Source organism: Chaetodon auriga, chromosome 13 (assembly GCF_051107435.1).
Source record: "Chaetodon auriga isolate fChaAug3 chromosome 13, fChaAug3.hap1, whole genome shotgun sequence".
Classification (NCBI taxonomy): Eukaryota; Metazoa; Chordata; class Actinopteri; order Chaetodontiformes; family Chaetodontidae; genus Chaetodon; species Chaetodon auriga.
This window is the reverse complement of record NC_135086.1, coordinates 7,131,329-7,159,299: the sequence shown is the minus strand read 5'-3', so window position 1 is coordinate 7,159,299 and position 27,971 is coordinate 7,131,329. Positions and strand designations below refer to the sequence as shown.

Below are 27,971 nucleotides of genomic sequence, written 5' to 3'. Positions count from 1 at the left end.
CAAAATGTTCGCTTCCCAGGTTAGAACTTTGAGAATTTCTTATGATAAAAACATAATTAAAAACACTCACAGTATGTAAAATTTAGATTTTTTTATCTCCTCATTTTGCTTACTGTCTCACAATTTTTAATCATTCATGACTTTATTACAATTCTCTACTTTTCTCCTGTTACATTACCTTTTAATTGTCACTTGTTGCCACAGTGTAAGCCAAAGTCATTGTCCACTGACCTGCTTTGAACAACATACCACACTTTAAGAGAGCCTAAAAGTGGAAGTTTGGGATGAAAGAGTCGTAAAGTCAACAAACTGGCTCAGCAATGTCAGTTTGAAAACTATAACATTTAGCTTTAGCTGACGTTAGCTGTGTTAAACTTCTGGTCAAACCAGGACAAGTAGGGCCATAGCAGCAAAACCACTGAGAATACTGACTTGAGCGAAGGTGCATTTTACTGCTTATAGATTCAACTTTCCATTTGGAAGAGGGGAAATTTGATATTTCCCTTTTAAAAAGTTATATAGGCTTTAAGTCAAATATTTCACTTAATATTTTTTGCCTTATTTCATCTCCTAATTTGGAGATAGTGAGCCTAAAGTTTGACCCACCATTTATCACGACTACATTTTTCATGTTAATTTGTCTTTTTGGCGGCAGTGGCCTTCCATACATTTCTGTCTGTTTTAGGAGGAAAAAATGTTTTTAACACCTTTTCATGATCTGGTTAAAAGAACTGCTCACTGGGTCACAATAGCGTGACAATAGAGGTCCTCTCTGCTGCTGGTTTTGATTCTCCAAGTGGAGACAGGGGAGTGATACATGAGTCATGTTTATAAGGAACTGTGATTCAGAAAGTAAATTTATCATCAGTCATGATGAGAGCAAGAGAGACAGTAAGATTGGGATGAAAGCACTCAACACATCCTGCTGCAGAACTGAACTCAAGCTCACAAAAACCACTAAGTCTACTAACAAGCCTGCTTTCTTTACATGCCTTGAAGTAATTAAGCACAAAGTTGCCGTCGCTGCTAAATCTCCCAGATCAGGGTGATGTGATAAATCTCTGTGGGAGAAAATTTGATGTGGGATTGTTTCCCTGATCTTCTAAATTTGTGTATGGCAACTTAATTGCGTCTGAATGCTAAGCTCGTGTAGTGTTTTACTACTCTGGTGACTCCATGCTGGCAGAATGCTTGCTTCCCTCCACTGGTGGGGGAAAACCTTTTTATTTGTGGTCTCTGAATCTTTATTCTAGGCTACTCATAAAGCACTGAGATGAGTGATATCATGTGGTCTTCATCAACAAGGGAGCTTTTTGTTATACTTTATAGTCATTTAAATGGAAAGATTAAAGGCCGTGACACACAGGCAAGGTTAAAGAGCAATGGGAACTTCAGCCGACAATTTTAACAAGCCCTCTTTTTTTCATGATACTTTTTATACTCACAGAACACAAGAAGGTCCTCGCACTGCCAGAATTCAAATTTCACAAATCCACCTCCAACACATGTACAATTGCTATTAAATCGACGCTCGTTCACTGAAAAACATGTTTAAGATTGACCATGTCGTTGTCAGCACTACACAGCCTGTCAAAACAGTTTGACAACTGTGGATGATGTAAACAGGGGATACCAAGTATGGCGTACTGAAAAGATGCTGATGCATTACAGGAAGCACAAAATCCAGCGGTTTTTGGAGCTTGACCCATATAGGGAGCGAAAGTCGGGATATTTTAGCTGCTGCTGCTCAATATAATAACACGTCTCTTCAGAATCCTCCAACTTTGTGGGAGTGAAAAATAAAATCAAGCGCTCCTTTAATTCAATTCACATTAAAGAGAAAATGAGCCTCGCTGTAGGCTGAAGGTGACCGAAGTGCCAAAGAAGAAGATTTACTCTGAAATGAAGAATTTATGTTCAAAGTGAAGAATTGGTTTGTGTTAATTGTTGGTTCTTTTTGTCATTAAAGGACAGGAAAAGTGTATCAGTGCACACACACACACACACACACACACACACACACACACACACGCTCACAGTATTTGAAAATCATGGCGTGATTTGAGGATAAACAGCTGTCTAATGGTCTTTCACCTTCATGAACTAATCATCATTAATCTACGGTTTTTAGAATAATAACAATAATAACGGTCCTCTCTGCACTGTAATCTTCCTCTTAAAATTCACCACCATCATCATCATCATCATCATCATCATGTTTTTAACCAAATCTCAAACCAACACAAACGTCTTGTCCACTGTTGCAACACACTCTCCACAGTTTACTTCATCATCCTCATCCTCAGCATCGCTCCTCCAGTGGATATAAATGTTCTCCCTCACAGGGGGCGCAGGCTAAGTGTTTCTGCTTTCCTTATCTGAAAGGATCTCTATCCTGCTTTAACGAGGCACTTGACCTCCCTCGGCGCTCTCCTACTCCCTGGCTGACGCAAAAAAGTGGGCTGGCGGAGCGCTAAGTGCAGCAGTTTAGAGGACTATCGGTGCGCACCGAAACATCACTAGTCAAGCTGACTTCATTTAGAGCGCCTATCGGGCTCCAGCCGTCTCTCTCGGATGTTACACAAATGCAAATACCTTGGCGGGGATAACCGGGATGTGTACGGATGTGTGTGAGAGAGACAACACTTAGCGTTTCCTCAAAGTTGTAGCAGCCTCCTCCATTCAGTAAGTTGAGAGGTGGATGAAACTTTTCTTTTTGAATGAGAATCCCGCCGCTGGCTGGCACATCTGGACTCGGGGTCGTCGGAGCTGTCAAGTCCAGCGCCAACGTTTAGCCGGACCTGACCTGACCTCCTTCTCCCTTTTTTTGCCCTCCCTTAACTTTAAGGCGGAATATGGGACTTTAAATTCTTGTCTCTTTATTTTTAAAACTTTTTTCTTTCTTTTTTTTTTCATAATTACAAGGCACAAAATGGAACACTCGGTCCTCAGAATAACATGCGTCTTGGTGGTTATCTGTCTCTTGGATAAAAGGTGAGTTGAGTTTAATGAGTTATGTCTGAATTCAGGCTAAGAAAAGTTCATGCCTGTGTTGGTTTGATAGAGTTAAAGAGCATCTCTGGTTCGTCATTATATGAAAGTGTGCTTTAAATCCATTTATCGGTTATCAAGAGGAATTGAATAATTTTTTTGCTTGAACAACATAAAACTCAGCTTTCTTTCATGCAATCAAAAGTTAAATAACCTTGATTTTGTGCTTAAACATACAAAAACATAGAATAAAGACACTAAAGAATGAAACATTGGCCCATGTTTTTACAACATTACTAAGCTCTATTGCCTGCTATCTGCTTCCCATGCATTCCCAAACAATGTTGCCAATCAATAAAAAGTTGCCCTTTGGAGAGAGAGTTGTTGAAACAGGTCTACTCTCGAAGCAGGAAACACAACAGGTAGCAACAGAAGCCTTACAGTTCAACATGCAATGCCACCGGGGCACCCCATGCAGGAGAACAACATTTGGCAAGTAGCATTTTTGATTTGAAGCGCAAAGCTGCCGGTCGCTTTTTCACAAAAAGTCTTTGATAAAGAGGTTTGCAGAAGAGGAACGTGCTGAAGTTACACACATTAATTAAACGACTGAAAGAAATTGTATGCAAAGTTTCTGCAGCGGCATGAGAGTGTGTGTGTGTTACTGTACACTCCTCCCTACACCTGGAATTTGTGTGTGCTTGTCGGGGTGTGCTTGAGCATGTGTGTAAACTGATGTGCGTGTGTGTGTGTGTGTGTGTGTTCCCACAGCCATACATGCTCCTGACTTGTGTGTCTCAGTCATACAAACACGGAGGCACACAGCCTGTGTTTTACTTGTAATGATAATGAAAAGAAAGCGCTGGGGCACCTTTCAGCGCTCAAGCCATCATCAGCGCAGCCTGTGTTTTCCTTGTTATTGCTCTTACCGTTTCTCTGTGAAGTAGAAAAGAGCTTTGACCGCTGTCAGCTGAATTACTGCTGTTCACATGATTGATCTGCTACACAAGCAGCAGACAGTCGAGTACAGAGACACACCTAACGGCTAACAAGTCGCTGAATTTACATGCCAACTGATTTCCTGAGGTGGTTTGATAGTATGAGAGCGGGAAGTTGCTTTTCTCTTGCTGTATATCTAAAACTGTTACTATAACTATGGGATTCATGCCAAAAAAGTAGGTGCTGCCCCCTCTTCCCCCAATTTAAGTCACCTGTTCCACTGTTTAAGCTATCACCTTGCACAGTTAAGTCAACTTCAAAGGGAAGATCAAGAGGAAGAACTTGAATTTAGCTTTAATTAATTTAAATGCATGCAGTTTGTTGCAGGTTTTGGAGCGTGCATTAGAATCAGTATGTACCCACATACCTCTAGAACCACCCACTGGACCCTTTCTTTTCATTCTGTGTCAGTAGGCATTACCGAAACTCTTTTATATTGGTGACAACTTTGCTTGATCATAAAATGAAAAACAAATATATGTGAGAATGCATGTTCCTATTAAACAGCTAGCACGTGAAAATGGTTTTGCAGGAATGGGATCCATCAAGTCATGGCGTCTGTTTGGTACTGTGGAAACTGGGTGTTGGTGAGACACCCATCAAATGCTGTCAGGGATATTACATGTGACAAAAGTGAAAAGAACAGAGACAAAAGGTTTCTGACCTGTATCTGTCTTGTCAATAACCTGACTTGTGTGCTCCATGCAGGGTAGACTCCAATGAAATCTTGGGCCTGAAGCTCCCCAACATCGACCCGATCCTGAATGCCAACACGGTGTGTCTGACTCTGCCTGGTTTGACGCGGCGCCAGCTGGAGGTGTGCATGCGTAACCCAGACGTGACAGCTTCAGCAATCCAGGGAATCCAGATTGCCATCCATGAGTGCCAGCACCAGTTCAGAGGGCACCGCTGGAACTGCTCCAGCCTGGAGACTAGGAACAAAATACCCTACGACAGCATAGTCTTTAAAAGAGGTCAGTTTTTATGGTCACCATACTCTACACCGCAGAAATGGGCCTACGGTAAAATTTCAATTGAATTCACATATGCCTTTGTTGTAACCATTTTGCATCTCTCACACTAAAATATTGAGGTACAGCACTGGGGAAAGCAAATTTTTGTAGATTTACAATTTCAAATGCAACAAGAAAAAGCCAGTTAGAGAAAACTTACAAGGCACCTTTAGGGCAATGAGGTGAAGGCTACAGAGGTAAGATGTCACCACAGGCTACTTACTGGAGAAAACAATGGAGTACAGGCATGCAGTTCAAAAGTTTGGCCTTCAAACAAGCTGTGGTTTCATCCTCAAACACACTTTGATAGAATACCTTGAAAGGTCGGGCTTAGACAGATTAGTTGCCACGAAGATATACGTCCTAAACAAGCAATATTGTTCTCCATACACAGTCAAAAGACTATGAAAAGGGGTCATTTTCCCCCTCGATACAATTCTTGAGCGTTATCTTGCAGGAATGGAGCCCTCTAAATGGTTTGGCTATGTCTATTGTGACTAGCAGACTGGTATCTACTTTCTAACCACCTTCCTGTATCTTCTCAAAAGCCGGTACAAAAGAGCAGGTAACTTCAAAAGCAGTTAGTCACCTCAAGATTACCAAACCTCATGCAGATCAGCTTTCTCTGACGCTTTGTAGTGCTTGGAGCTTTGCAAGTCAGCCACAAAGGATGAAAGAGGATCTTTCGAGTTGGGAAGCCTTCAGATGGACTCATCCCAGGTTATTGACTGGAAAAGGCATCAATTTCTTAGTAGCCAGAGTTCCTGGATGGATGAACAGCAGAGTGTGGTCGGTAGTTTGAGTCTTGAGTTCTTTACAATTGTTGCATCCAAATCTTTAGAAACGGCTGACAAACAAGGCTCTGAAATGTTGCTAGCTGAATGCACCCTGGCATGAGGTGCATCACACTGCTCGAATGGCGCCTCTTGCATTTCATATTAAGTATTGTAATGCATTGGCTTTGCTACGACAACACCTATCTGTTAATTTGAAGATCCCCAAGATCTCTAACTAATGCTGTGTTTCTGATCTGGTTTTTGTACAAAAGACGTTCTTTTATCTTGTTAATATCCTTAAAATTACATCTACTCTGTTATTACGCAAATATCTCTAATTTCAAAAGTCTAATGAGTTCACAGGAGATGTCTCATTTACCGACAAGTCTGTTCTCAGTGTTTGCGCATGGGAGGCTTCAAGTTTCCACATCGCACCTGTTTAAGATGAATGTTGGACCGCGATTGGCTTCCAAACGGTTTGTGGTGTCACAACAGCAGACGAAAGTGAAAACATCCTTTCCGCGTCAAACTCTGCACGGTGAAGCTCAAAAATTCAATCGTAGGAGCAAGAAGAAAAAACATTTCTGAGTTAGACAGTGGCACTGAATTGTTGATGGAATTCCCCATCATAAAAAAAAAAAAATGAACTGATTAAATGCGACAGATCTTTCCTTGAGGGGTGTTGCCATAATTTATGTTCTCCTTAATCTGTGTGCAATACAATCATGAAAGTTCTGTAACTCTCATTGAGGACTTTAAATCCAGTCGCTTCTGTGGTGACTTGAGAAAAAAAAAAAAAAAAAACTGTTAACTACACTATATGCTTACACATCTCTGGTCTTACTTTCACTCCTCACTGACTCATTGAAAGGCTGTTTGTCATTATTAGTAGAGGCAGTTGCTGGTTGTCTGGCATCCCTGGTTTGCCTCGGGTGCAGAAACTCCAAACCACCGACATAAACAACCTCTTTAAATCGGATGATTCATCTGTTACATGTTGATACGTTCCGCTCCGCAGAAGCTAAAAAATTGATACAAGTTAACGTGCTGTAGCCATTATTGCGTGCAGCTACTGCAAAAGGGCAGTGCTTTCATTGACAGAGATTTGCACACATGGATTAGATGGAATTGTGGAGATTAACGCAAGTTTGCAATGTAACTGCCCATAGAAAAATAAACCTCCTGGTCTCACACAAGGCTTATCGTGCACCAAACTGGTATTTTTTCTGTGTAATTAATATACTTTGACAAGTTTATCTATGTTTTTAAAAGCCTGAAAGCAGCACTCACGCTGAGACACGAGACCTTTCTAGAGAAAGTGATAGAAATGAAACACTTTCTGGGTGTTGGAACTTCACCTGCTCAAATATTCTTGTGGAGCTTCCTCAAATTTTCTGATGTTCTACAAAGTTTTTGAGTTGTGTAATAGGGGCTCTGCATCTCAGTGTTTGCTTTGGTGTCTAATTTTACTACATCGGATGCTGCTCGGATCCTCTCTGGCTCTGCCACGTATCTCTCCGCTGATGGATTCTGATAACTTTTATGGGCCCATGTTCATTCCCGTTTAGCTTGCATTAAAAAGTAGGCTAAAGAGGACGTCAGGCAAGACATGGATAGACAGAAATAGGAGAATCTCCCCTCTCTTTCTGACTTTCCTTCTCCCCCTCTCTCACTCTCTGTCACTGTGTCTGCGTCCTCCCTCGCTGGGCTGCTCCTAATGCTTTTACTTCCCTTGCCAGTGCAAGTGCTTGTGAATTTGCTCTCAGCACTTTCCCAACTCTCGGCGGCAAAAGCATAAACCTGTTTAGTCGGTTTCTGTAACACAAAGTGACAGTTTCCTTTGAATCTTTAATTCATTTTGTCACTTCCTCTGCCATCAGTTCAGCCGGGCGTGCCGCAGCCGGTGAATTATTTGTTAGATTGATTTGTTCCCAGTCTTCCGGGGGCCTGCGCCGCAGAGCCCGGCTCAGAGCAGGGCAAGAGCTAAAACAGGATTTCTACCTATAAAGATGTGCCTAAGTGCCATCCCTCTCACTTCCTACCACCTTGTGTGGTCAAGGTGGGAGGATGGGGGGGGGGGGCGACTGTGAGTCAGTGAGTCAAATTATATATATGTTCAGACTATATCAGCACTAGTTGTGCGTTGTATGTTGTTATGTTACAGGGGTTGCTCATAGTGACGAACCCACAGAGAATTATCACCCGACACTGCAGTTCCCCTCACTTTATTGGGCGCTTCAGAGTCTCTATGCTCATTGTTTGGATTTACGACCGAACAGCTTTACTGTTTTGGTTCAGTCTCACTGATGTCGTGTTTCCAGATGAAGCTGTTTTCAGCAAATAAAGCTCTGAAAACCCACTGTGTCCATTTTTTTAGTGGAGCATGAAGCTGTTAAAGAGCCACATATTTCCCTCAAGAGTTGGTGGAGACCAAAATGGAGCTAAATAGAGAATACTGGACTTGCTCAAGTGAATGCAAAGACAACTCCAAGTGAAGGCTAAAGTTGCTTCATATCTGCTGGGTGTGTTGATAAGCAGCTCTTTGCTAACAAGTCTATCTATTTGTTTCTTGTGGCCACAAAAAGCCGGTTAATGCAGCTTTAAGGCAGACTGTGTGCAGAGTAATGTTGCACTGGGTAATATTGTCAGCTTGTTGAACTGAGATCAGACTTGTTAACTGAAAATCAACCAGCATCTGGTCGGCTCGCTGCTTCCTTTAAAGTCCAAGTTACAAGATGTTAAGCAGGGATTCACACTGAAAACAGGCTTTTGTTGAATAGCCCTGCTTTAAAACAATGCAGGGGGCTGCCTTGGAGGAAGGCGGTTGTTGTTTAAGGTTAATCTGGCACCTTGTGTTGCAGAAAAAGTTGAGCCTGGTTCAACTTTTTGCTTGATGATCCTGCATTGTTTCACGTGTGGTTTCGTTTTGTGTCCAGTGTCACATATACAAAAGCAATGAAGACCAGCATGTGTCGAACTTTACATCATACCTCACAAAAATAAAATAATATCCAGTTTACTTGAATATATAAATAAGGAAGTAACATCAAACGGTGGTAAAAGGGGCAGTTCCAGTTAATAGCTTTTTATTTGACTCCAACAAGCAGCCTGAATCATTTCCCCTTCAAGCAGTGTGCTATAAACTCCTAAGTGGTTTCTTTTCATGTTTTCTTTACAAGTTTCCATTATAATCTTCACTGTTTTCTACACCAGTAAGAGACTGCCAGTGGGGCTGCTTTTATGGAACCTGAGGGCACCGTGCTCACAGGCAGTAAGCTGAGATCTAACAACAAACACTGCCGAGGCTACGAGTGCAAGTGCTGCTGTCGCACTTCATCCTTCAATATTCACGGATTCCACGTTTGGATGTGGATTTTTTTTTTTTTTTTTTTTTTTTTTTGCAGAGAAATACATCAACACGGACAGAGTGAATGTGTATGTGTGTTTATATTGCCGGTGCGTGTGTGTAAGAGAGGAGCACTGTAACATTAGTCCCCTGAATTACAGATCAGTTGCGGTAGAGTTGTGCTCATTACATGTGCCGCATGCAAGTTAGACTTGCTGTCGAGGAGAAAGGGATGTGTTTAGCTGTAAAGGCAAAAGCAGTCACACGTCGTATAGAGAGATTACATGCGCAGTCATTTAACCACCTCCTCTACATGCAGTAGTCCGTCTGAGCCAATTTAAAGTGATTACAAGGCAAAAGCTGCGGTATGGCATAATCAGCCTCTCTAACCTAAAAACATCCACTTACTGTAACACACAGTTTGGTCCTAAACTTTCATTGCAAGATATGATACGAAAGAAACAGATAAAAGGATCAAACGCAAGCATTTGAGGCCTCTCAGCCAGCCGAAGAAGTAAGTCAATGGTCAAATGCCAATCACCCCAGAATAGCAAAAGCAATGGCTACAGGCTGGATGGAAGAGCTCTTGAAAGGGAACACTTGGAGGAATGTTTAGCACAGTGCTGCAGCACAAATTCAGGCTCTAGCACCGTGCACAGCCACACATACAAAACACGTGTTTATAAGCGGTAGGACAGACAGAAGGAGACACACATTGTTTAGCGTGTGAGTCCTGTGTGAGTCCTCTGATGGGAGTGGTGGGGGTCTGTTCGTGTTCAGCTGGCCCACAGAGACGAAGTACGCAAGTGTTTGGAACACTTAATTGCTTTTGTCCCAGATGTTTTCCCTGCTTATATGAGTCTTGGCACATGTGTATTTATAAGTGTGAATAACCCCTTATGCATGTCTTTATCAAAATGTTTTACAGGAAGCTGTTTTACTACAACGTTACTGATCATGTGTGAAACAAAGCATGCAAGCTAAGCATTATGTTGCTAACAGAGAGGTTAAAAGATTTCTTTGTCTTTGCTCATTTAGCTGTTATTAAACTGGCTTCGAAGGCAAGGAAAATCACGACATCTTAAAGTTGTATCCAGCAGTTTTACAACCGAACTTTAATGAGGGGAATTAAATCATTTTGTTGCTATTTCTGATGCTATTTCTGTTAAAAATAGAAAATGCACCACAGCTGAAAAACACTTGAAAACAAGACCTCGGTCATAGTAATCTGAATTTGGATTGTTATCTCGCAAGTGTCATCCTCCATCTACCTGGTAATCCTTTCATTTCACCTGACAGGTTAATGACACATGCACACTGGCATGTTCTGCCTGCAGGTTATTGAAAATTTGTTAACATTTTCCATAAACACCATCGTATAGTGCTCATAAATGTCTGTACAGCAGCTTCTTCAAGGAAACGTGGCACATTGCCGAATATTGACACCATCCTCATGCCAGCTTGCATGTCATTTGATTGTCACACTTCTAACAACCTTCTACTTCAACATTAGCTCATATAACAGCACCACTGTCCTGCCCTTTTGCCCCACAGGTTTCAGAGAGAGTGCCTTTGCGTACGCCATCGCAGCCGCAGGGGTGGTGCACGCAGTGGCTAACGCCTGCTCCATGGGCAAACTGAAGGCTTGCAGCTGTGACGAGAAGCGGCGCGGGGACGAGGAGGCCTTTCGCATCAAACTGCACCGTTTGCAACTGGAGGCCATCCACCGGGGGAAGGGCATGGTACACGGCGTCATGGAGCACTTCCCCGCCGACCTGCCGGGACCCCAGGACTCTTGGGAGTGGGGCGGCTGCAGCCCCGATGTGGAATTCGGCGAGAAGTTCTCAAGGGACTTCTTGGATGCCCGCGAAACCTACAAGGACATCCATGCCCGCATGAGGCTGCATAATAATAGAGTTGGGAGACAGGTGAGTCGTTGAGGGGATTGGAAGCGATATCAATGTTTGTATTTGTAATATTTTAGTCTTGCAACAGAAAGCATTGCAACATTTGCTCTGAGATTTAGCCAAAATGTATAGATATCAAGTATATTCAACAGCCCAAATCCTACATTTCAATGCTTTTCTCTGTGATTTTTAGAGCTTCAATTCACGATGCATTCAATTACTCTGGCAATTTGTGTCTTTTTCTTCAAATTTAATGGGCACACACCCAATTTTACACATCAAGTTCAGTTTGTTTGCCACAAGGACAACAACTCAGCCTCTAAACACCGTTGTGTGATGTCCTCTCTGGCTCTAGGGTAGCTTTCAAAAATTTGGAAAAATAACCCTGATGATGTCATTAGGGCTGTTTCAGCCCTGGATTAGAGTTTACAATTTGTTTTGCAGAAAGCCTGTATTACCAAGGAAAGGTGGGTCTATCCAGCTGCATTATGGGAAATGTAGTATCAAGTGTTTGCCTATCTTGACCCGTACATGGGACTAGGTCAGACCTCTGCTGCTTCAGCTGTGACCATTCTTGTCTGACTCTCATAACTTTTTGAAAATGCAATAATAACTCACTGAAGTGTCCCTTTAAATTGAAAATCATTTAGTGTGAGAAGGTATCTTGAGCAAAAACAGTATCCTGTTATTACGACTATATTTGTACATATAAGTGCAGTTTAGTAGGTTAAATTAAGTTGACTCTGACCCTGCTGTGCTCCATGCATCGAGAAAGATAAGCACTGTTCGGCATTTTATCTCCATCTGCTATTAATGTAAATATTACACTATCTTGAACATAATTTATACAAGAAAACATATTACACAATGAAACAGGTGGAGAATGGGTGGGTCAAGTGCTACTGGGCCAACGATAACGCTAACACAGTCTGATTTTATTGGCTAGGTCAGCAGTGGCCCGTCATTGTTACACTGCTGTTCATTTCTGCTGGCAGAGGCTTTGTGTGTGTGTGTGTGTGTGTGTGTGTGTCTGTGTGTGTGTGTGTGTGTGTGTGTTTATAAGGGTTTTGCACTCACAGTAATGGTTACTCTGCAGTTCATGTCTTGCGAAATAATAGTTTATTTTGTTTCATTTATTACATTTATTTGTACAAAAATATTAATCTCATACAAGGGGATGAGATGTACTGTACCAGATTTCCATCTGCTGTCCCTCGGCAGGTACACACAAACACAGGAAATCTGTTTTTTTTAAAGCAATTTCAATCAAAATGGGGCTTTTCTAATGAAACCATGTATTTATTGCAACAATTCTGATGGAATGAGCCACAAATGGCAAAACGATATCTCATCACAGCCACAGCCGCATGCTGTCCAAACACACAGTAACTACTGCAGAGGTTCCATCTCAAACACTTTTTGTGGCAGAAGTTGTTTTTTCCTAAACAGGATTTATTTGAAAAACAACCTTATTAATGGAGTAGATGCAACGTGTGCGGCTGCTACACTGGTTGCTATTGATGGTGTATTTTTTCCGCAGCTGAATTTTTTTGTCATTTAGTTACTCTGGTTAGCATCTTTGCAGAGCTCGGCTCTGTCGGCATCACTTCGGTTAGCTGCATTTTTTGTTTCTCCAGGACTTAAAACATTTACAGATCAGTCAGTCTCTGTTTGACAGATTGGGGAAGTTGCCAGTTTGGACTAACTTTGGTCTGTTATGATGGCGGTCGTCATGATGGTCTTAATACCAGGAGGCTCCATATATGGTTTCCTTTAGCTTTCAAGCTGAGAAGCAGAATGTTCTTGTTTGTCATGTAGGTACACTGATATTTGATATCAAAATACCCATGATATAATAAACAACCATCATCAGCATCATTGTTGTTATAGAGCAAGATATATTTGACTTTAAAGAAAGGTTAAATAAGGTATTTTAGGGTCAGCTATTCTTTTAGATCTAAATCAAACGCTACTCTATTAATTAGCCATTTGAAAAGTTATATTAAATTAAAATCTCAGCATGATTTCTTTTGGCTTTCCCACAGAGGTTTCTGCCTTGGGCAAAGATGTAAATGACAGTGATAAGCCTTGACGATATCCAGCACTGTGGGGGAACAGAGACAAGAAGCGACCGTAAATTGCTCATTGTTCCCTGTTTCCTCCTAAGTAATTTGGGCCTGTATCTTTCCATCAGTTTACTTCTGGTTTCCTTGATTATGCAGACAAAACACAAATGTGGAGCACGTCAGCCGACCTCAACAACAGCTGGCCTCCCTGCAGTAGCTGTAATGGTAGAAACAGTCACAGATGTAGAACTGGTGACATAAATTCCAATCAATGCTGTGGACTTATAAACTTTGGGTGGGGGCTGATATGACATAAGTAGTAATGAGTTCATGAGTCAAGGAAAGGGAACATTTTTTTCTTTTTGTTTGGCCGGAGTAAAGTTGTGAAACTTGGTAACAGGCAGCTTCACACTGCCATACCTCTGGAGGCCTCGTGCTCTCCAATAATTGGAGTCTCGGATGGCAGCGGAGTGACTTGTACTCTGTCACACATCCAAAACACCCCAGGTTTGATCCGGTTTTGTCTTCCATTGTTGGTTTGCCCTTTTGCAGCTGTGCATCCTGTCAAAATGCCCGTGAGCAAGACACTGAAACGGCTCTTCTTATGAATAGGAGTGGAGGCTCTAATATGTAAAAAATGCAAAATAATGGTTTATGCAAAGTAGCAACAGGAAGTGAAAAGTGCAACCATGTTAAGCTTAAAGGTGCTATATGTAAGAACTGGCCACCTGTTGAATTCATACTCTAAACAACTGGGGGTATCACCAGAAAGTTGGGGTATCCACCCTTATTGTACAAAACAAAGAAATACTCCGGCCCTCCCATATCTCCCATAACCAGCTACCTTTGCAAACTAACGCTAAACAGCCAAAGTTAGCATTAACAGTGGGTTACTGACCAGGTTAGAAGAAACGTTGCCATCCCTTTACTCGCCGAGAGCTGTCTCCACCAGTGGTGGAAAGCAGCGTCAATGTTATCTCTTGTTTTGCTGCTATTTCTATCACTTATTTTCTTTGCTGCCAAATGTGGTTTCTTGCTGGGAGCGGGTGGTTAGAATACGCCCTTGGGGCAGCGCTACTTCTTCATCCCCTCATGTTGAACTGAGGGCAGACTGGGTGCTACAGCGACTCACTATGGCCTCTTGAGGTACAAAGTGGTGTTACAGGGCAGGACGGGCCGGGGCTAGCGGGTTAGCATGCTAACTTCAGTGGATATCTCTGGAACACAATACATAGACGTCTGACATAACATCAAAACTGTTATTTCTTCACATTCTGTTGCCAATTTTAGTGGGTCTTTTCATTTTAAACTAAAAATCTTACATGTAGCTACTTTAATCAAGCAAAAATTAGTGTTGAAATAATCACCAACTTTGACCGGCTGCCAATTCTACCCAAGAAAATACAACCTCAACCTTTTCAATGGCATGCAGAGATGGTTATGTATCATTGTCACTGACTGCTGATTACACAATACACTTAAACTGAGATATGATGACTCATCCACCAATTAGCCTATTAGCCTCTTTTTTAACTGCCACCCGTATTATAATATATCATAACCTCAATTACATGTGACACATGATTATTACAGAGATCAGATTAGCAACAGGCTGTCAAAGAAAGACACCACTGCTCATGTTTTGAAATCAAGAATCAAGCCAGTGCTTCTCTTCTGGTTTTGACTCTGTCGCAGTATAATGGCTAAAAGTGCGCGATAAAAAATACCCGACGAGACGAGTTATGAATTTGATGGGCAAGAAAAGATTTAAGATAAAAACTGACAGAACAAGTTCATGGAAGCTTGTCATATGGGAGGCGAAATTTCAAAGGCACAGTGTCAGCTAAGGGCAAAGTTTAGAAAGTAAATAATGTTAACAAATGATATACTGTCAGAAATTAAACTCAGTGCATTACAGACAAGCTTATCAATCCAGTCCAGTTCCACTATTTGGCAGCTGAAGAAACTCTTTCAAAATGAGAAAATGTACAAAACAACCTTTAAACTTTGAGAGGAGCAACAGCAGCTTGAGGAAAACAAACTAAACTCAGCTTTATTTTAATCCACAGTTTGATCTTTCCAGTAGGATATTCAGAAAGGCTATATATTGGCTCTCAGATTCCTCACAATAAATTTTGTTTCCAGTGTGCCAGGCTGCAGATTTCCAGCCAAGCACGCTGAAGCATCAATCAAACAACAGAAACTTTGACTCAAAGTCGTCAACATCAAAGAGATTATACCTCGTTTTTGGGAAAGCCTCCATTTACGACCGGCGATGACTAAATGACACCCAGTGCTCTTGGCATTCACCTCTCGCATTTTCACGCAAGCTTGATGACCCCCGGTGACCTTGGTAGGGTTCAAAGCTACTCACTTATCTGATATATCTGGCTATGCATCATTGTTGAAGAAATGGAGAGCAGGTATAAAATTAGGGTGAGCTTTCAATGCAATACCAAACCATTGTTTACACAGAGATGCTTAGAGGTGTCTGGCTGACTTGTTGGAGCTCACCACAGGCTGGAGATCAGTGCTTGAACTGAGTGTAATGCACAGAGGCAGGAAAGGAAGAGAGGAGAGCGAGAGAGAGAGAGGGAGGAAGCACTGAACTTAGCATGAGTCACTGCAGAGCTGTTATAGTCTGAAGCACCACGCACCTTGATGACTTCAAATGGCACAGAAAGCCGCAACAAAACCCCTGTAAGACCTTGAAATACACACACACACACACACACACACACACACACGGCCCCTAGAATCAAACAGAAAACACTGACAGGTGGGGCCTCAAAAATAATGCCGACCCCTCCCGTATCTCTTTCCTCCCACCTACCACCACCTCACCTCCCTCCGCCCCGCTCCACCCCCTGCCCCACTCCCCCCTTTCAGAGAAGTAGTCTTTAAGCAGAGGAATGTGGTGGTTTTTTAGCGGGGTGTGCATGTCGCCTCATGCCCACCCCAGGGTTCTCACGACGTCCCGTCTTGTTTTTAGCCCTAATTAGTGGCTGCTGGCAGTTTGGAAACAGATGTTTAAAACCCTGCAAAAGATTTTAGACTTCAAACACCGGGGCGGAAAGTAGAAAGAGATTCGCCCTTCCTTCCCTCCCCTCTTACCCCTCTCCTGCTGCCTCCTCCAGCGTCTCTCCAGCAGGACTGATTACAGAAATAATACTGTATACAAGGAGGCGCAAGACATTAATGCAGGAGGGGAGGTTTATTTACATATGATGTCAGCATATCACTAACATCAAATGTACGGAAAGTTCAAGCTTCACCTGCAGCTTGTTTGCACTTGAAAAAAAATTAAAGTAAAACATTTAAAAATAGATTTAATAAATTTTTATGTGGTTCGATATAAGTAAATTTTAAAACATGTGAAAACACACTGCAAAGCATCTAACTTAATATCTATGGCTCTATTTAATGTGAAAGTTTCTGTACAAAAAGTTTTTATTTAACTGATTTCTAATTCTTTAATTTTTCTAAAAGAATTAAAACAGGTTGTTGGACTAGTGCATTAATTTCACTGTGAAGATGCACAAGTCAGCCCGTCATGGTGTTGTTGCAGTCAACCAACACACACTACTGTTCAGTAGTTAATAAGAGTGGTTTTAAAAGCCAGACTACATGTTTAAAGTGGCTGCTTATGACATGGAAACACTTCACCGGGGCAGTAAATTTCTTAGCCAAGTTTTTTTTTTCTTTTTTTTTTTTCTGAGCGTTCTTCTCAATCGCTTACAGAGCACACCTCAAAACAAATGCTTGGCACGCTTGCCTGCGTTCATGTTGCAGAGCTTACAGCCATGCAGAGGTTCTGTTGAATCCTGTCTGTTCATTAGGCAGGTGGTGACAGTGCTGGCTATGCAACAGTCCTCCATGTTACTGGCAAGCGTCTTCTAGTAATTACAACGTACAATCAGGGCATGACTTAAGGGGAGTAAGGAGAGACAGTAGACCCCTTTTTCAGAAAGGAAAATATGCATTTCAATCTCCTGTTCAATACTGGGAACTGATTTTGAACATTTGAGACATTTGCCCTGAGTCTCTCCACATCATTTCGAGGCTTGTGTTCATGATGGCACTTGTGTCTTTGGTATTTTGTTGAGTCTTTGTGGTCTTCACAGTGCGTAAAGGAGGTGCAGCAGGAAGTGCGCCAGTAATGATCCAACTGTTCAACACAGTTTGGTTTTAAAGTCAAAAGTAAGAACATCTTTATTATTTGTAATGTGATATATTTCTGAGTGGATTGGGCCATGTGGGCAGAGTTACACGTTAGTGAAGATGCTGCAGATGTGGAGATACAGAGCTTTTGACCTCTCTCACCTTTGTTGTTAGATCAGGAAAACGGAGAAAAATATATAAATCACAGCATAACAATGCTCTGCTAACAGTCCTAGAATCTCACTTCATCTCTAAGAATGGCAGGTTTCTGCTCAGACCATGTCAGGTGCATTCAGTGCAGTTGTATTTTGTGCAATCTTTGCAGCTGAAGCAAATGACCCATTTTGCTCATGCACAATATTACTTTGACATATTTGTTGATAATCAACAAATGACTAAAATAGCAGCAATAGAAATGTGAGTGTATGCTGTGACGCAGAGTCTAAGGCTGAATCCTCTATGGCCAGTTCCTCTTTGATATGATGGACTGGCTTTTGAATACCCAGCCACCATAGCCAAACATCAAGGGAAGGTGAAGCTTTGTGAGGCTCTTCACCAAATTACTAACTGCTTCCACACAAAGACCAAAGATACCACTCACGTCTAACGCCGGCCCCTACTGCACCAAGTGATAATGTATTGCAATGTCCTGCATGTAATGCTCAGTGGTGAAAGAGTGGAGTGATTCAGAAGTGAAATAACCTCACCTGAACTGAGCTGACATGTCACAAACTGGAAAACTGCACATGCTTGTAAGGATGATGTTTTCAGGCAATAGAAGACCTATTCTGTGTGCGCGTGTTAAGGCACGACATTGCTTCACCAGAGCACCGAACCTACTGTGAAAGTGATTTAAACCATAATGAATTTAGAGCAGCAGCCCCCCTCTAGCTCGATCCAAACCACCAATAGTGGGACTCCTAGGATCCTTTTATGCCTAATTTAACTCTTGAACGATGATAAACAGCTCTGGAGAGCCCATTCACGTTAATTCATTGACTCAGAACCCACACGAAAAGCAAAGTGTGTTTGATCAAAAATAGCAGCATTAGTGCAGGGTTAGTCCTGCGCTCCTCAGGGGCCATTTCATATCATCAGTGGTGTGCAGAGCATTCCACAGTCCTGACAGTGCAGATGCAGAGCATTTGATCTGACCCACCACATACTGTACGCACACATGCACACACACACACATGCATGTGCGTCTGCACACATGTAGACTCAAAGCCACTCGGTCCTCATAACTCTTTCCCTCACGTACACGTAAATATACACAGAGGCGAATGTTTTGTAGTAAAAGCTCAGCAGGTGGAAGTACTTACGCTGGTAATAACATTTTATTGGAGTCTCGAAATGAGAGCTGTGGACATTGTGTGCAATTAACAGTGAGTAAACACACACACAAACAGACACTGGGCTAATGTAGCTCTCACTGCATACTGAAGATATGCATTCGCTCAGTAATCGCGCGTCATTGTGTTTGCATGCGTGCGTGTACTGTGCACGTAATGTATTTGTCTGCGTACGCTTAACTGTTCTTTTGAAGCAAGGCGTTTGATTTGTTTAAAGTGATGTCTGGGCTTAATGTGCTGCTGTGGGATTTGTTTGTGTGCTTTGATATCGCCTTGGCTTTCTGCTTGGCTTTAAAGGTCCTTTAGTAGATTTTCTTTGAACTGACAAAGTCAAGGCAGCATGCAGACTAGTCTGCTGTTGATCATCAAGAAGGGTCGCTTGTGGGACACATAGACATTAGATCAGGATTTTCCCAAAAGTGGTTAGTGGTGATGACACAGGGATTGGCCAACGATTAAATTCAATGCGCCCAAAAAACATGGAGGAATAAATTATACATGTACTTGTACAGCGTACCTCCACACGGTGAACATTTTTACTGTATTACACACTATAAATCTCACATTACAAAAGACGCTGACTGTTAATATGGATTACCACTGACACCACAATGAAAGCATTTTACACTAAATACATTATTACAGACGTCTCATCCTGCTTGTGTGCATATACACAATATAAGATTATACAAGAGTGAGACCGCACGTTTGAGCAACATGAGGAGCACAATGTACTGCATATTATTGCTACTGCGGGAATCCTCATTAATGTAATTACAAGCACAGACAGCTATCGGCTCCTGTTATTCATGTTACCTGTTATTCACTGGCTGTTGCTTCCCTCCATCAGAGATTGATGGCGCAGGACTTTCCCTCCACAAAAAAGCTCTGCTGTAAGTCATCACCAAATCCGTTATTACCACTGTGACTCAGTATTGACTCAGCCGAATCTTGAGGTTCTAGTCAGGATGAAAAAATCAGGTGTAACATCAGGCTAAAAGAAGAGTGGTAACACTTTACCTTCCACATACTGCGGCCATTGATCACAGTTTTCATTATGATGACAGGGCTGCAACAAGCACTTGCATGCTGTGAATGAAAAACTCATTAAGTTTGTGTGTTCGAGACAATCATCATTATGATCAGTGACTACTGCTCGAAGGAATGTGTTAAACACGTGTGAACAAAATTAGATTGACGCATACTTTTTCATTCAAAGACCGAAAAAAAGAAAAGAAAAAGGTATTAAAAGACTGAAATAACTACCTGCTTGCTTTTTGCTCTCTGGTAAAGGCGAAATTCTCTTTAATGACCCATTTTCAGCATGACATTATAGTAAGAGGGCCAGACTCTGTCAGCTCTGATCTCTAGTTTACTCTGTCCACTTCATTGCACGGTAGTCTGCTCTGCTGCACTCCAGCATGCTGTACTTTTCCTCAGTCTACTGTATTATGTAGCCTGCAGTCCTAATCTGCCACCAACATGTTGTATTTGATCTCTGTCTGGGGTTGTTTTATAGACGCCTCTGTCTTACGCTCTGCGCCAATTAAAACTTGCCAGATGTTTGTTTGTAACTGTGGTCCACCATTGACTTTGAAGCAATAACATGTCTCAAGTGTATGTGCAATGGAAGCAATGGAATAGCATATAGAGTATTAGCAGGTTTCCATCTTTTTATCCGGTATTACACATTTTGAACATAGCGTTCAGATCACTAACCCCAACTGTATCACTGTTTCATCTAGAAAGCAGCAGCTCTTTTCCTCGTTTAACCTACTTTACTCTTCCCAAAGTCAGACTTCAAGCCACGGCCGAGTCTCTGGACACATTATCATGCACCACCGAAGCTGACAGTCAATGTGTTATGCAAAGTGTTCCTTTCAAGCAAGCTTTTTATAGCTTGCATGAAGTGCCTCGACTTGTGTGAGACGTACAGTATTTGTATATTTCCCTGCTCACATTGCCAAGACAATCACAGCTGATGCAGGTTAGATAGGGCTGCTGATTATGATCTAATCTGCATGGCTAATAGCAGCAGGACATGATGAATGAGCCTAGATAGAGTTTCGGCAGGATGGACGGGAGGCTTGTGCTAACACCCACACACACCATCACAGACACACAAACAGCCTTTGTGTATCAAGCAGTGTCGGGACAGCAAAGAGATAATCCAAAGATCATCTCCGCCTCATGTCATCCTCTTTTCCTCTCTGCTTTCGTCTCCCCTCCCCTCACCTCCGCATTTACTGTACCCTCCCCTGCAGCTCCACCACCCCAGCCCCTCCTCCGCCGGGCCACGCATGTCCTCAGGGCTAATTCTCAAGATCTACAATAAGGCAGCAATAAATCACCGCACCAGTTTTCTGCATTTCTTTCCACAGTAGTCACGTTAGATATCGTAAACACAGAGAAAGAGACAGACAGGCAACATTTTTTCGGTGTTGCCTTTCTCTCTCTCGTCTTCGTTACATGCAGCCGTAGCCGCAGGTACAGGTGAGAAGGAACAGGAAGAAACCAGAAAATCCCAACCTTTCATCTGATCATCAATGAATCAGTCTGGATCTTACTGGAAAAGTCAAAAAGTCATAAAGAGTAATTGGAAGTCCATTATGTTAGATCAGAGAAGACTAAAGAAGTATTTTTTCACTTAAGGTTTTCACTTTAAAAACACATAATCTAATATAAATTTTAAAATGTCAGAGCGTTTCCATTAAATTAAGTTAAACCAGGCGCCCATTTATGAATGTTTTTCTTTTTCTCCTCTTGTACAAAATGTCCTCAGGAGTGTTTCCCCCAGCTCTTTTGTTATATGGATCAGCTCTCCACATGTCACAGACCTTCTGACAGACCACTTCTAAGAGCAGACAGATCCTCTATTTCCTATCGCCCATTAAGGGGCTGGATTTTCTCTGTTTGCCTTTCAACTACACGTCAAAAAAATATCTGACATTTCCCCCACACACAAAGTACTCATCACCCGCAGTGACGCTCTTTTGTTGAGGTTTTAGGAACCTGCAAATGTCTTTCAAGCTCTGCCCAGTCAGAGCGAAGGGTGTGCAGCATGCCTCGTGTGTTTAGTAGATAAATCCACCCTGACACACCGCTCACAGATGGTATTCCTCCGCCGACGAATAGGCACATATGTTGATTTAAAACGATGCGGTATTGCTCTTTAAATCTAAGAAGCTGTTGCAGGCATTGCCATTGGTTAACAGGATGGACGTTAACTGGGTAGCTACAAGTTGTAAACTTAACTGGCTGTGTCAGACAGAATAAATCAAACCTCCAGGATGCAGCATTATAGTGGCACATTACTGTTGCTACGCTCGTCAAATTTTCTAGCACACCACCCATACAGTTCACAATTATAATGGTTGAAGATTTATCACTTAAAACTCTTTGAAACAATGGGTCCCTGATTTCAGGTAAAAAAGTTCACTTCTCAGTTTTAGTGAGCGACTTTGAGTTTTGCTAGCTGAAATGCTTTAGCTAACTTTAGCTGTCTTTTTAGCTGTGAGTTGACTGATTGGAACAACATTGAAACTGTGAGATGGGCTGGATTTCATTCTAACATGGAGCTGTTCAGCTTACATGCCTGTTTGTATAATGGTATGTTCCACTTTTAAGAGAAAAGTCTTTTAGGATGATGTCTAACTGAAGTCTGGCAACACGAGTCCTGCGCAGTCCTGCACTTTCTACAGCCGCCATCCATCCCCACCACCTCCAGGACTACACATAACTGTAGTTCACTCAGATGTCATCCGGGCAGCGATTATATGTGTACGTTTGTCGGCACAATGTAATTATGAATGCAAATTAGTCATATGTAAACAACTCCAGGGTTGATTATACAGTAGATATGCTGATTGTGAATGGTGTTTTCGTAACTTAGATGTAGACTGTTAGTCTATTGATCCCAATTTTGGTGATGTGGCCCCACAAAATGTGTTGAATGATGAGCTCCTTGGCCTTGGAAGTAACATAACATACGTAAGAAAGATAGTGAGCTGGACACGCTAACAGCTGAATCTGATGTTACAGCGGACAAACAAGCAGCTGAATCCATTCCTAACGCTTTCACTCGTGTTTTGGGTTTCGGAAAGGCTTAAAACAAAATCATCTTCTGAACTCTTAAAATGCAGTTTCGCTCTTACTACAGTCCTGTACACACTGCTTCTGCATTTGTGGAAAAATCCAAAGCTTAACAGTTATGGTTGCTCAACTCTGATTGGACAATCGCTGTTCGGGGGAGGAGTTTTCTGCGGTCAATTGCATTTTGCTGCATTCTGAACATTAGGTATGGAAGCCAGACATGCTGTACTAGTGGAAAGCGATGGTTTTGTAGGCATGACAGTTTTGGTGAGATCATCTCCATATGCTGTTCTTGCCTCAGGAAAATCTTATGTAAACTTCTCTGATACATAAAAAAACCTTGAGACTTGCTGCTGTGGTTCATAATCTCCCCGAAAAAGATTGCCTTTTTATTTTCTCCCTGCATAAATATGACTAAATGTCATTAGAAATAACACGTTTCGACTGTATTTGCAGTTGTTTTACTGTCCTTTGAAGCCCCTTTCCTGCTGTGAATGTACCCTCAAACAGTAGCAATGTGGATGCAATTATGACTCCTAGGGCCAGTTTGTCTCTTTAAGGTTTAAGTGGGTTGGAGAGTTTTATGATTACAGACTTTGCTGTGTGTTTAAGGCCAGCACGTTTGTGATTCTGGGGTTGCCTCTGCCTCTATGTAAAAACTGAACCAAACACTGCAATCTGAACTCAGTGCAAGTGCTGTTTGAGCTATTATAATGTTGTTTACTATAAAGTCTTACAGCCTCTAACATCTCCTCACCGCTGATCACAGCTTCTTTCAACTTTGTTTTCAACTCTCTCAACAACAGTGGAACCATGTTTATCCAAAATGCATACTTCTCAGTCACTTTCTGTTATCCTGACACACATTATGAGCAAAACATGCAACGATGCAGGGGCTGAAGATATTTTGCATTATTTTACGTAATTGTCATAATACAGAAGATTAACTTGAAGCTGCAGCATTAATGTTCTGAACATTACATGAGTTCCTAATTAGTGGCAGGTTTGATGAGTGATGGTAACATAAACATATTTTAATATCACATAAAAATATTAATGATAGATTGGTATTGTCTGAATAAGTAAGGAACTAATATTTACATAATCTAACCCGAACTTACATCACCTTTTCACATAACCAAAACGGTATTATTCACTGCTGTGTTATAACCGTCTCTCCTCCACAGGTTTTGCAACAGTCACGTGACGTTTATGTTTGATTTCGTTGCTTTTTTTAGACTGTGACTGATCACTATTAACTTTGGCTCGGTGGTGTTTTCTTTTGCTGCTCTTTTTCTCTTCTTCATTCCAAACAGATGAGTCAAGTAGCTCCATTTATCACTATTCCTCATGCACCTCTCTGCTCATTCATGCTCCAGAACAAGGAAACATGTTTTTTTTTCCTTCTTTACTCACTTCAAGGTTTGCTCAGTGGGGAAATCCACTGTGCTGCATGAAATGGAGCCTCAGAGCATGCGAACCAAATCATTTGCTGTAGTCAATCACTGGTTCTTGCTTCCTTTGAGAAATCTGTGATCAAAACAGGAAATCAAGTATCTGATTTTTGGCATCAGTTCAAATTGACCTTGACTTTGGAGAAGTGGATAACTCGATTGTCTCAGTCAATAGTTACACAATAGATCTTTCCCATCTCTAGTTTGCCTCTCACATCTGTTCCTGCTCTTTGAAAAAATGGAGGGGTCTGAATGAATCTATGTAATTTAATAAAATAAAATAATCCATGAAGTTTCATGTTGTTAAGCAAAGCAGGAAGAGGTTTACAGGATCAAACACACACACTTCAACTATAGGCACATATAGGCAGTAAACACAATCATGAAGACATAGTGCACACGCTTACACACACAAACACACAAACAAACACACATACCTTGTTTCAAAAAAGTCCTGTACTCATCTCCTCAAGTTTGTCAAACCTGTCGTTTGCCAATTCTGCCTCATTCTGCATGGATGACACAGTGAGTGAGTGACAGACATATCGTGTGTGTGTGTGTGCTTGTTCTACGGAGATTAGCATTATTGCTAGCACATGTGTGGAATGTGTTTAATTGTGCAAGTGTCCAGCATGTGTGTGTATGTGTATGTGTGTGCGTGTTGATAGGGGCGGCAACAGCAACAGCATCTGTCAGTACTCTGGGTGGCCTGGTGTTCCTTTTGGTAATTGGATCTGAAAGTTTAGCACAGGTGATGACTGATAAACACATGCACACGCATAAATACATGCACGCATGCAGACGTATAGGAAATATGACTGGGATGGACAGGGTTTACGCCATGTGGGGTGTACTTGTGTGTGTGTGCTGCTTCTGAGAAGCAAGGCCTGAGAAGGTCTTGCAGTGTTGATGACCTTAAAGACCCTATATAAGAGTTAGATTGTAGTACTTTGCTATATCAGGGCCTACAGTGAGATAGCACTGACTGCCGATACCCATGTGATTCCTTTGGCCAGCATTAAACCATTAAAGTGAAAATATGTAAATATTGCACTGCTCTGATTCTTAATGTGCCGCTACATGTGCGTCATGCTTGGAGTCATAACCTGATACCAGAAGATGAATAATGACACTGCTGTTTGGGTAATGCCTGCATCCATCTGTGTTATTTGATATCAGTATGTTTGACAACAGGCTCAGACCACCTGGCTTTTTAAATGCGGGACCGATATTCCTTCAGGGCACTATGTGTCATTCGCTGCAGTGGAATGATGCCTTGCTTAGAAGAACAAATAAATACGAGTAAAGCCAGTATGAAATATGACATACAGGCTGCAACCCTCTGTAACTGTATATATTAAACTTCAAATGTACCCAGTGATCAAGAGAGTCATTAATCTTTCTCATTTTCTGCCCCTTCCCCTCCTCTCACTTCCTCACTCCATCCCACTCTCTCTTTTTGTCTGTCTGCGTCTGTGTTTTTCGCAGGTGGTGCTCGACCACATGAGAAGGAAATGCAAGTGCCACGGGACGTCGGGGAGCTGCCAGCTGAAGACCTGCTGGCAGGTCACCCCAGAGTTCCGGGTGGTGGGCTCAATCCTCAAAGAGCGCTTCCACATCGCCACGCTTATCAAGGCTCACAACCGAAACACCGGACAGCTCGACCACTCCCACCACAACAACCACCACAACCACCACAACCACCATAACCATCACAACCACCACAACCACCACCACCATCACCACCATCAGAACAACCATCACCACCACCACACGCATCGGCGGCGGCCAAGCATCAACGAACTGGTGTACTTTGAAAAGTCGCCAGATTTCTGCGAGCGGGACCTGGGGTCGGACTCAGCGGGCACGCAGGGCCGGATCTGCAACAAGACCAGCCCTGGCATGGACAACTGTGAGAGCCTGTGCTGCGGGAGAGGCCACAACATCCTGCAGCAGACGCGGAGCGAACGCTGCAACTGCAAGTTTCACTGGTGCTGCTATGTGGTGTGCGAAGAGTGCAGGATAACAGAGTGGGTCAGTGTCTGCAAATGAAGAAACACACACTAAAAGACTGTACGCAATAAAGAAAACAAAGAAAAAGAGACTTTTTAAAATCAAGACTATTCATTTGAAAGGGGAATATGACTGTAATATATGTGCCCCATACCTTTTTGCGGTGGACTGCTGTTTTCCAGAAGAGTGAGGACAGAGTGTGAAGCAGTTGAGCAAGCAGAGAGACAGATGTGCATGTTGGTAAAGAGTGCGCACATGCAGCAGATGTCTAAAGCTGCCACAACTCAGAGATGTTTGCTGCTTTCCTCATGAGACAAAGAGGAAGTTGAGAATAAGCAGTAGATTGCATGCAGAAAGAAAATAATATTGCATTCATAGCACCAGCAATATATAAGGTGGAAAGGCTGTTGTCTGCGTCCCATGAGACTTAAAAAAAACGGGGGAAGACATCTGATATGTTTTCCAAACAGGCCATGCATTTTACAGTAGTCCCTCCGTCACGTATACAATGACTTACAGCATAACCACAGTCATGTTACACAGTATTTGCCATGTCTCCGATCTACTACATACAGGGACAAATATAGATCTTTTCACACATCAGGATTCACAATTCACAGGGTTTGACACAGCACAGCACACCTGGAGCACTTAAGGATTTAGTGCCTTGTTCAAGGGCAGTTCAGACGTTTCAGTGTTTATAGCAACTATCACGTTACACCTAAAAATACATCAGAGGATTGTCTGGCTGAGCTGTAGACGTAGCAGTCAATAAGCAACATGTGTGACCCTGATAACAGTGGTACACCCCTCAATGAATATGTTCACACATTTTGGTTAAAAAATAAAGGCGGAGAGGGGGTCCAAAATCCCAAGACAGACTGGACTAAAGGGGTAAGCTTTTATATTAAATGATGTCCACTGCAAAGGAGGGCGTTACAGCAATGATGAATCAGAGAGGCTGAAGTCGATCAAAAGACCGATCTGAAAGTCTGATTGTTGCTGTGGTTTCCTGAGATTGCAAGTGAAACCGTTTCCTTCCCTCTAAAAGACGGTGTTGAAATAAAATCCACACAAATCAGCTTCCAATAGAGTAAGAACGAGCACATGCCCCACACTGTAAGGTTAATTTTGTGAATCCGTATGAAAATTGCTCTTTGAATACCATTCTGACAAGAGCTTGTACAGCTGAATATTACGGCTTTCCTTAAACACAGCACATCGTCCAGCGATTGGTCGTCCAGAATGTTCCATGTTGTGTCTGTGTTGTGTGTGGTATGTAATGCAAGAGGACTGTCAGTGCAGTGCACAGTAGACCTTAACTGAAGTACAGCTTTCATCTTCGGCATGATCTGAACAGCATTGTAAATAAAGCTGAATCACGCTGCACAAATACCATCAATAAATTTCAAGTGCCTCAGGAAACTGAGTGCACATGAACAGGCTCCAGTTCCTCACACTATAAACATCCCAAGCTGTCATCAATCCTCCTGTTTTGTGGTGCAATGTACTGTGTGCGACACTGTAAGCTTCTCGTGATTTATCCACACTCACCTTCACACTTCTTCAGTGTGTGCGAATAGGGATAATCTGATGTCAGCTTCAAAGGATATAAATAACAAAGCTGATATAGATTTTTGCCTGCGTGCATACTGAAGATCATATTTGGTCTCAAGAAACTTGTATGAGTGAGGCTCCTTATCAGACAGTGTAATTTATTTCAAGCAAATGTTTCTATGTTGAAAGCAGAGGGGAGGAAAAAACCTGGAATTTTGTTTCCAGTTTAACAGATTATTTTGAT

The 27,971-nt window shown here is 42.1% G+C and overlaps 1 protein-coding gene across 1 annotated transcript; it reads left to right on the top strand.

The window, feature by feature from the left end:
- Nucleotides 1–2,932: 2,932 nt before the first annotated feature.
- Nucleotides 2,933–27,971, top strand: wnt10a (wingless-type MMTV integration site family, member 10a). The gene is made up of 4 exons (XM_076747660.1): nt 2,933–2,994; nt 4,699–4,964; nt 10,680–11,053; nt 25,646–27,971. Exons 1-4 carry the CDS (start codon nt 2,933–2,935, stop codon nt 26,207–26,209), a joined length of 1,266 nt encoding a protein of 421 aa, XP_076603775.1. The 3' UTR covers nt 26,210–27,971.

Coding starts and splice junctions, on each gene's coding strand:
- wnt10a (XM_076747660.1), top strand. CDS start 2,933: ATGGAACACTCGGTCCTCAGAATAACATGCGTCTTGGTGGTTATCTGT. Junction 2,995..4,698: donor ATCTGTCTCTTGGATAAAAG/GTGAGTTGAGTT, acceptor TGCTCCATGCAG/GGTAGACTCCAATGAAATCT. Junction 4,965..10,679: donor CAGCATAGTCTTTAAAAGAG/GTCAGTTTTTAT, acceptor TTTGCCCCACAG/GTTTCAGAGAGAGTGCCTTT.